Raw genomic sequence first — 10,000 nt, 5'->3', positions numbered from 1 at the left:
CTAAAAGACTGAGAGTTTTTGAATAACAAGCTTGTTTTATATTTGTTTGATGGTAGTCAGAGGACCCATAGTGGACCATAGAGGAAGCAAACTTTATTTTAAGCTCTTAACTACATGGAAGAAGCAAAAGCAAAAAGCAAAAGAGTAAAGGAACATTTTTATGAATTGATACTTACCTTGTGCTGAAAATGTTCTTACTCACTGATCCTTTTGTGAATTTGAGTAAGTTAGAGCCTTAGATATAATTTACATTTAGTACTTTGAAACCTTTAATTAAATTAATTCAATTTAATAATAAATTTAATTAATTAATTAAATTAATGAAATCTTTCAGTATTGTTCGTATTTATTATTTTGTATAGCACAATGCTACTCCATTTCATTTATATATTAGCAATTGTTTAGCTATTCGCCAATTAATGAGTAATCTATCATATTTCCAGCTACTTGATAGCACAAAAAAATGGTTATGAATATTTTGATATGTGAATGAGATCCTTCTTTCTGTCTTTGATCTCTTTGAGAGATATGCCTGACAGCTGCATCTCTGGGTTGAAGAGTGTATACATTTTAGTTACTTTTTCTCCCATTTAACTCCAAATTGTTTTCCGGAATGGTTGGATCTACTTAAAGGTCCACCAACAGCATATTAGCATGCCTATCATCTTATAGCTTGTCACACTGACTAAACTGTGTCATCTTTGCCAATTTGCTGAGTGTGAGGTTAAACCTCAGAATTGTTTCAATTTGCATTTCTCTTATTATGAGTGATTGGGAAAACTCTTTTGTATTGTTGTTAATAGCTGCAATTCTTTTGAGAATTGTTGTATCTGTTGCCCAATTGTCTTTTGCGGGATGGCTCTTGATCTCATACATTTATATTCACATAGTATTTCATATGATATATACATAATATATGTGTATATACTTATTGTGCATGTGAATTCCCTTTATAATGCACGTCAGACTCTTATCAAAGATACTTGATCCAAATATTATTTCTTGCCCTCTTGACAATTTCCCTTTTTCATCCTCACTGCAGTGATTTTGTCCCTGCAAAAGATTTTTAATTTCATGTAGTTGAAATAGTCTTTTTATCTTTTGTGACCACTCCTATGTATGGTTTGTCTAAGAATTCTCTTTTTATGAAAGGTTTTGAATAGTTTTATCCTTCATATTTAGCTAAACTATCTATTGGAGATTAGCTGTGATATATAGCATAAGATGTCAGATTAATTTTTTTTCCTTTGGCAAAACTGCTTTCTAATTTTTCCAGTTTTTTTATAGTTTTTTTCTTGTTCAGTAAAGAAATCTTTTAAAAACAGTTTATGTTTTTGCATTTATTGAGCACTAGGCTATTGAGTTTGTTTCTGATTCTTGTTCATATTGTTCATATGGCTTTACCACTGAACTAATTTTCTATTTTTTAACTTGTGCTAAATGGATTAGATGATTGTTGTTAGATAGGTTATTTTATGACACAGTTTGAAGTCTAGGAGTGCTATTTCTACTTCATTTCTACTTTTATACAGCATTTCCCTTGAGATTCTAGACTAGACCCTTTCTTCATTCAAATAAATTTTGTTATTTTGTCTAGTTCTATGAAGTGACTCCTTTATGGCTTGATTACTAAAACATTAATCTATAAATTAATTTAGGTAGCATCATCATTTTTATTGTATGTGTAGGCATGTGTAACAAATATTCTGCCAGTTATTTAAGTCTTTTTAAAAAATTTCTGTAAAGGGAATTTTATAGTTTTTTTTTAATGCCTTGAGTATGTCTTGGTTATTTAACTCCTATATAACTTGTGCATTTTCTAGTTTTTATGGGATGTTATGAAAATTTGCTAAATTAAAACATGTCATAAATATGGTAAACCTATGAACTTCTAGTGTGTTGAATTTAGTTCATATACCTTAATGTATGCATCAGAAAAGCACTGTACAGAAATAATGTATTTTTTCTCTCTTAAAAAAACAGATAACACGGATATAATGCCAACACTATATGGGAACAACGTTAATTATGTCCAAGCTGAATTAGGTATATTTATAATACATATATATCCTGTATTTATATTAAAGTGGTAAGATTATATGAAGTGATGAGTTTATATCCTATATTTATATGAAAGTGGTAAGTTTATATGAAGGCAGGGAAAAGAATAGAGTTGGGTTTCAACTTTGAAATTGTTGCTGTTCAGTTGTTTCGGTCACGTCCAACTCTTTGTGACCCAATTAGGGGTTTTCTTGGCAAAGATACTGAAGTGGTTTGCCGTTTCCTTCTCTTGCTCATTTTTCAGATGAAGAAATTGGGGCAAATGAGGTTTCAAAGAATAATTAGCTAACCTTTGGCCAAATGAATTAGAATAGGTCAACTACACGGTAATGAAATGGTCAAATACCTAGGTCAGTGGTCTGTCATTGTGCTGGTGATGCTATCCTAGGGGAAGTTAAAAGTTCTCATCTTCATAGAATCTGAGAGTTGGAAGGGACCTCAGCTATTACCTAATCCAACTTGCATCAAAAAGGAAACTCCATGCTAATATATCTGAAAGTGGTCATCTAGCCTCTGCTTGAAGACTTCTAGTGATAGGGAAATCATTATCTCTTCAAGTACTCTATTCTAGTTTTGGACAGCATTAATTATTAGGGAATTTTTCCTGATATCAAATCTAAATTTACCTTTCCATAATTTCTACCCATTGTCCCTAGTTCTCCCTCTGGGGTGAAATATAATGAGCTTAATGCCTCTTCTACAGTACATTCCTATGGATATTTTGAAGACAGCCCTTATGTTCCACCTCTTGTCTCATGTCTTCTCCTTTTTAAGTTAAATATTGCCAATTCCTTCAATCACAGCCCTTCACAATCTTGGTTACACTTCTCCAGGTGCACTATAGCTCACCAATGTACTTCAACTATGGTATGTAGAATTGAACATAATATTCTAGTGTTTTAAGAGACTACCTTCATGGTGCCATTACAATTACAATTACATTTGGTTGTAAAGTTAGGAAAAACACTATGAAAATAATTATTCCATTTGGTCTTGCTACTTGAACATGGAAAATTGGTTAATCTCTGGATTCTGAATCAGACAAAAATGCATTAGTATGAGGAAGTGTTTAGAGTGCTAGACTTAGAGTTTGGAAGACCTGGCTTTAAATTTTCTGACACTACTTATATAACCATGGGCAAGGCACTTAACTGGTTTGATCCTCAGTTATTTTATCTGTGAAATAATATTAATAACAACCTCATAGATTGGTGGTGAGGCTAAAATAATATAGAACACTTTGTGAACTTTAAAATGTTATATAAATGTCAGTTGTGTGACCTGAGCAAGTTATTTAGGTGCTTAGGATCTCTATTTCCTAATCCAATAGACTGGATTATCTGAAAGGTCTGGTCTAGCTCTCAAATTCTTGGAACTGATTTTACTCTCTCTGAACAACTTTCCCAATCAATGCAGCTTGACACCTTTTCTGTAATTTATAGTCTTAAGAGAATTGTATGGGGACACTGACTGGTTAAGTGACTTGATGCTCAGGCTCACTCAGCCAGTTTGTATCAGAGCTGGGACTTGAACTCAGGCCCTTTAAAGTCTGAGGCCAGTTCTTTACCCATTATCTTTTATTTAATGAGTTGTGTTAGTTGACCTTTGAGATCTCTTCTCACTCTGATATTCTATGATTCTATAGCCTAGAATTAGAATTAAAATAGTCTATTTTACATCCTATCCTGGAAACCTAAACCACGCTTGATAGCATTATTACCATGGGATAATGTATTCTATGTTCTAAGCCATCAATTTAAAAATAAAATTTTGGATCATGCTCTATTTGTAAAGTTGGAGACAACTTAAAAATAGCCACCTAATTTGTCTCTTTCCTGAATTTAGATTTTTGTAAATCAGGTTTCTCAAAACAAGACTTGAATATTTACATTTTTAAGTGTCTAGTTCTGTATGCTTCATATATATTGGTGATGATGGTAATTTGGGCAGTATGAATCTCAATGTTGTTGGGGGGAAAACTGTAGCTTTGGGGTTCTACTAAACAGGAAATCTTTCCTTAAGGTTGTGTATCTTTTTCTAGGGAAAGAGAAAACACTCAACTGTACTGCTTTATTGAGGGATCCTACTGGTATAATTTACTGGAATGAAGAGCATGATAATGATACTAATATATATAAAGAGAAGCTAATATCCAGGTGGTATACGAGTGTACTTTATAATATGTCAAATTAATTTTTCATGTGATATTATGACTTGTGGCATGCCATTTTATTCACCAAATCAGATTAAGTACTTGACTAGTCTAATGGATTGTGCAAGAAATTACTACAGACCTTCAGACCAGAAAAAGTAGGTGGAAGACTGACCACATAAACTAGACCATACACAGAGCTGTGTTCATGAGGCAAAAATTGAAATGGTGAATAAAGTTTCTCAGTCACCCACTCATCTAGGATCATTTTGATCTGTTTATAGATTATGGTCTAAAAACAGTTATGGACATTTCAGAGCTGAAAGGGGCTTTACAGTTCTAACTCACTTCTTTTTAATTCCCTTTGGTCAGCACGAAAAACACTTAAAAGCTTGGCTTTTCCAGCAGATATCTGGGTAGCTATACAGTAGTCCACAGATTTGGGAACTTCAGGGGAATATTTTCGTAGTTCTGAACATAGAGGAATCTATTAGGGACTCTATTCTTTATTTAACATGGTACCATGGAAGAGCCCTGGGTAGCTGCATCTGCCTAAGCCAAATATAAATGTATTCTTCCTATGCTAGTCAAAGCAAACCTACTCCTGTTAAATGTTCAATGGTCTACGAGGGCCTCAGAAACAAAAGACTAAGATTACTTCAACCTCTCCCACTTCATCTTGTGTAACAATGGTCAAATAACTTACCCTGTTGAGCATCAATTTTCTTGTTTGGAGAATGAAGATAATAACATTTATGCTACCTTGCCTTCTAACTCCCAATTCCACATGGTATCTCATTAGTTGAACTGACAGAAATGATGTGTAGGAGGACGTGGAGTCAATACACCTTGGTTCAACACCCACCTCTGACTACTTACTATCTATGTGACCTTAGACAAATAATTTAAACTTTTTAGACCTCAGTTTCTTGTTTGTAAAATGAGAGAATTTGGTCAGATAGACTCTGATGGCCCCTCCAGCTCACGATTTCTGATCCTATGATTTTTGATGATGAAAATTAAAATCATGGTAGCATTTACTTTGGCATTTTTATTTTAGCATACTACAGACATTGACATCCACCTACTAGAGGTTTTCATCAGATTCTCTGAAGGAGAGAGATTCCTAAAAGTACTAAGAACACCCAAATCAAGCTATAAATCCCCAGGTTTTACCCAGGTCTTCTAGATGAATATTATTCCTTTTTCTAGTGAATATGATGGAGACAAATTGATATAATAAAATGAACATTGGGCTGAGAATCAAGAAATAGATGAGTTATTTGTTTCACATTCACTATCTGAGTGATTGAGGACTTCAATTACCCTGGCTTTAAAATAGGGGGTTAGACTAAACGGGGAAGGGGAAAAGAAGGGAATGAACATTTATATAATCCTTCATATGTACCATGCACTATGCTAAACACTTTTTACAAATATAATTTCATTGATCCTCACACCAACCCTGGGAGGTAAGTGCTGTTATTATCCCAGTTTTACAGCTGGAGAGAAAGAAATAAACAAAAGGTAAGTAACTTGCCCAGGGTCACACAGCTAGGAAGTGTCTGAGGCTGCATTAGAACACAGGTGTTTCTAACTGTAGGCACAGAGTTTCATCACTGTGCCAGATGATCTCTAGGGTCTCTTTCAGCTCTGAAATTTCAGTCTGTAATTGTATTGCTATATTTTTGATTGTATCTATAAACAGGTCAGGCTCTCACATTGAATGGGTGGGTAAGGGACTCTTCTTAATCAATTAAATTACCATTTCACTTTTTTCATAGACATAGTCCCTTGTATATCCAGTTTCTGAGTTGTCAGTGCATATAGCTGTTATTTTCTAGGAGCTTTATCTAGTGGAGCCAAATCTTTATAGTGATTGACCATAGGTGTAGCCTTTAATTTCTATTTAGCACATTCAGTTAACAGCATCATAGATCTTGAGATGGAGGAGTTCTCAGAGGACATTTGTCTAACTCCCTCATCTTAGAGATAAAGAAACCTAGGCTCTGAGTTTGGTCTTTTCAAACATCTATTATGGAAAAATTTAACTTAATATCATGTGACTTGAACATGTAAATTCAGAGGACTCAAAACCTGTTTTTTTTTTGTCTAGGTACCAACAGATTTCCCCACCAAACACCTACTTTCCTAGTTCATGGGAAATCTGACTTCTTTCTCTCACTAAAAGTTTTGTGTGGATTTCCTAATTGATGTTCTTATTTCGCTATTAGTGACAGCATATTGTGCAACTAGTAAATTCATTTACTGTATTTCATATTGCCAAAGCCTGTATTTGCCAACTCCCCTGTTGCAAAGAAAATGATGTATCAACAAATGTTCTCCCTCAACTCATATCTTTTAACATAGAATGAGGTCACAATCCATTCCCTGAAAATTATTTCCCATACAATTAGACAACACCTATTTCCTGGATCTAGTCAGTAACATGCAAATGTTACTTCAGTGATGAAAAACACATTTCTAAAAAGAATTCAAACTCAAGATTTAAATATATTGATTTTTTTTCTTTAATTTGCAGCCCAATTATGGCAGTCTAATCTATATTTTGATAAAGGAATATGGAGCGTAATACAAATTGCTATGCTACTATGTAAGAATGGAAATAAAATGGGTTCTTAAGCTTTTCAAATTAAAAGGGAAAAAATCTATTCAATGGTTCAATTGTCATCTCTACTCAGTTGAGTAATAAGCATTTACACAGCACTTACAGCATTTAGGGTTAGCAAAGCATTTTACATATGTTATCTCATTTGGCCTCACAGCAACCTTATGAGGTAGGTGCCATTGTTATCTCCATTTTATAAAGGAGAAGACTGAGGCTAGATGAGGTTAAATGACTTGTCCAGGTCCCACAGTTCTTTCGTAAAAGAGGTAGAACTGGAACTCAGATCTTCACCACCACCACCACCACCAACAACCACATCAACCCCCAAGTCTAGCATTCTATCCCTTGCGCCATCTGGCTAACAATTTCTGGAACTACTCTGGAAATAGCCGGTGAAGATCAATGATAATATTGCTTGTCAGAGGCCACAGGAGGTGTTGGTAACAAAGAGTTATTGTCAGTGGCCACTGTTCTTCCTGCCCAGTCAGCAGAGGGTTCAAGGTGGAACATAAAGAAAGCCACAAGTTGCTGAAAGGACCCATACAAAAGAGACGTTCATTACCCCAAATCATTACAAGGTTATTTTAACATGTGACTTTAACACCAGCCACCTAACCACGGCTGGTAGCATAGTGGATAGAGTGCTGGGCCTGAGTTCAAATCCAGCCCCAGACAACATACTAGCTGTGTGACTTTGGGCAAGTCATTTAACCTCTGGCTATTTCCATTTCCTCATTCAGTAAAATGGGAATAATAATAACGCCTACCTTTCAGCATCGTTGCAAGGATCAAATAAGATAATATTTGTAAAAGAGCTTAGTACAGTGCCTGGCACTTAATAGGTGCTACATAAATGCTTATTCCCTTCTGTCTTTCCCCTAACATGAAAGTGATTTTTATTGTTGTTTTGTTTTTTAAATGGGGCAAGGGGGTTAAATGACTTGCCCAGGGTCACACAGCTAGTGAGTGTTATCTGTCTGAGGTCAGATTTGAACTCAGGTCCTTCTGACTCCAAGTCCAGAACTCTATCCACTGTGCCACCTAGCTGCCCCCATGAAAGTGATTTTTTAAATAAGTTCACACACTGGAGGACAAATCCCATTGCTAATAACTCCAAAAGACGGTGTTATTTTTGTTGTTGTTCAGTTGTTTTCAGTTGTGTCCAACTCTTTGTGACAAAGATACTAGAATGGCTTTCCATTTCCTTCTCCAGCTCCTTTTACAGATGAGGAAAATGAGGGAAACAAGATTAAGTGACTTGCCCAGGGTCACATAGCTAGTAAGTGTTTTGAGCCAGATTTGAACTCAGGAAATTGAGTCTTCCATACTCCTGGCCTGGCATGCTATCCACTGAGCCACCTATCTGCCCAAGAGACAGGACATTTTCTTTTTGATGAAATTGACATATTGTTGCTCTAAATAATGGAGGCACAATGTTACACTAACCTGAGGCTCCAGGATAGAGAACCTGCCTTGGGAAATCAGAAGGCCTAAATTTAAGTCTTCCTTCTGATTCACATTGGTTTCATGATCCTGGGCAATACATGAGGTAAATCTCTAAGACTTTGGGCTGCAGAGGAAGTACCTATTTAGCATCCTTTGTACAGGGAATTTCCTTATTGGGAGTTCCTGATACCAATAAAATCATAGGTCAAAGCAAAAAAGAAAATAATAAGATTATCAGCTGGAATTTGGAAATTTTTGTTATACATGCTTTCATTGTATGCATATATGTTGCATAAGGTTTGGCCTGTTTTCTCTCATTAAGTCTTATAATTACTTCTCTGCATCATGAAAAATTCATTGGCAGCGTCTCCATATGTGGAATGATGGTATAATTCCTCTCCTAGTTAGTCCCAGACTTAGAAGTGCCCAAGTTACGAATGTAGCATATATGAAGGAAAGGCTCTTGATTTAAGATTTCCTGAAACAATTCCAAATTCAAGAAAAAAAAAGATGCATGCTTTTAAAAAGTCCTTGCAAGTCCATGTTGGTCAGATCTAAGTAGTTTCAAATTCTGTCCCTACCTGCAGTAGACCTTATTTTGGGAGAGAGGGGAACAATTAATTTTTTTTTTACATTTGATCTTTTTATATTTTCACTCTATTACCATTATCTCCCAAGGATTTTAGTCCTGAATCACTTTTTTAATATTGATCCCAAGCAATCTCTGATATCCCTTGATAGATCATTAGAGAGACTATTATTCTCTCTCACCATGTCTCCTTTTAAAATATCTATTACTGGGAGGAAATTACACAAGTGAATATAGTCAGTGCAGTTGAAGAATTGCCCATATATATAGATTATTTTATTCAAGTAATATTTTGGTAATGTTAAGCAAACACTATTACTAAATTTGAACTTCTTTTACAGTGGTTCAAATGGCAAGTTATATGTTTCCAGTCTACTGAAGATTAAAATTGTCAAAGAAGAGAATTTGAATGTTTGGTATAATTGTACCTTGGCATCTGCTGGAGTCTTGGAGACTATAGGATTCTTCTTGAAGAAGAAAGGTTTGTTAGCAAATTTTACTTCAGGAATTTGATAGTATCTTAGCTCTGGAAGGGTGTTTGTAAATCATAGTCTCAACCACTACATTTTACCAATAGGGAAACTAAGAACAGAAAAGATAGTTATTTGCCACACAGCTAGTTAATACCACAACTGATACTAGAATCCAGACCTCTTTGCTTTCCATTATAACAAGCAGGTAATTCTTTATATCAGATGAAGAAATAGAAAGAAAAATGCTTTTCATTTCATTCTGTTTTCTATTTCTGATACAGAAACTAGCGACCAGAGCTAAGAATTGAGAGTCTAATGTAGGCTTTGGAGGTGATTGAAATCAGTTTGTGTGAAATTGAGGGGCATCTTCTTCTGTCTTTCTTCCTCAGCTCCTCTTTACCTTTAGATGAATAAAGTAAGATTTAGGGCCAAATGGTGGGGCATGAAAATTTAAAATTAGTAATAATTTCTGACTCCCAAGTCTCTTTTCATTGACACAGGTTTAGAGTCCTTGAACTTATCTCTTCCTTCCTTCCTTCCTTCCTTCCTTCCTTCCTTCCTTCCTTCCTTCTTTCCTTCCTTCCTTCTTTCTTTCCTTCCTTCCTTCCTTCTTTCTTTCTTTCCTTCCTTCCAATATTTATTGAGTGCCC

The 10,000-nt window shown here is 35.1% G+C and overlaps 1 protein-coding gene across 2 annotated transcripts in view; it reads left to right on the top strand.

Moving 5' to 3' along the window:
* The window catches only part of LOC114046225 (interleukin-18 receptor 1-like), a 46,847-nt gene that overhangs the window by 26,955 nt on the left and 9,892 nt on the right, over positions 1 to 10,000 (top strand). For both annotated transcript variants that reach the window (XM_027866466.1, XM_027866467.1), the window contains exons 6-8: positions 1,984 to 2,046; positions 4,103 to 4,217; positions 9,219 to 9,358. In XM_027866466.1, coding sequence (XP_027722267.1) covers positions 1,984 to 2,046; positions 4,103 to 4,217; positions 9,219 to 9,358 — 318 coding nt within the window. The remainder of the gene's footprint in view (positions 1 to 1,983; positions 2,047 to 4,102; positions 4,218 to 9,218; positions 9,359 to 10,000) is intronic.

The sequence above is a fragment of the Vombatus ursinus genome, unplaced genomic scaffold, assembly GCF_900497805.2.
Source record: "Vombatus ursinus unplaced genomic scaffold, bare-nosed wombat genome assembly UNPS02014781.1, whole genome shotgun sequence".
Lineage (NCBI taxonomy): Eukaryota > Metazoa > Chordata > Mammalia > Diprotodontia > Vombatidae > Vombatus > Vombatus ursinus.
Note: the sequence above shows the minus strand (reverse complement) of the source record. Positions and strands in the feature narration are given on the sequence as shown.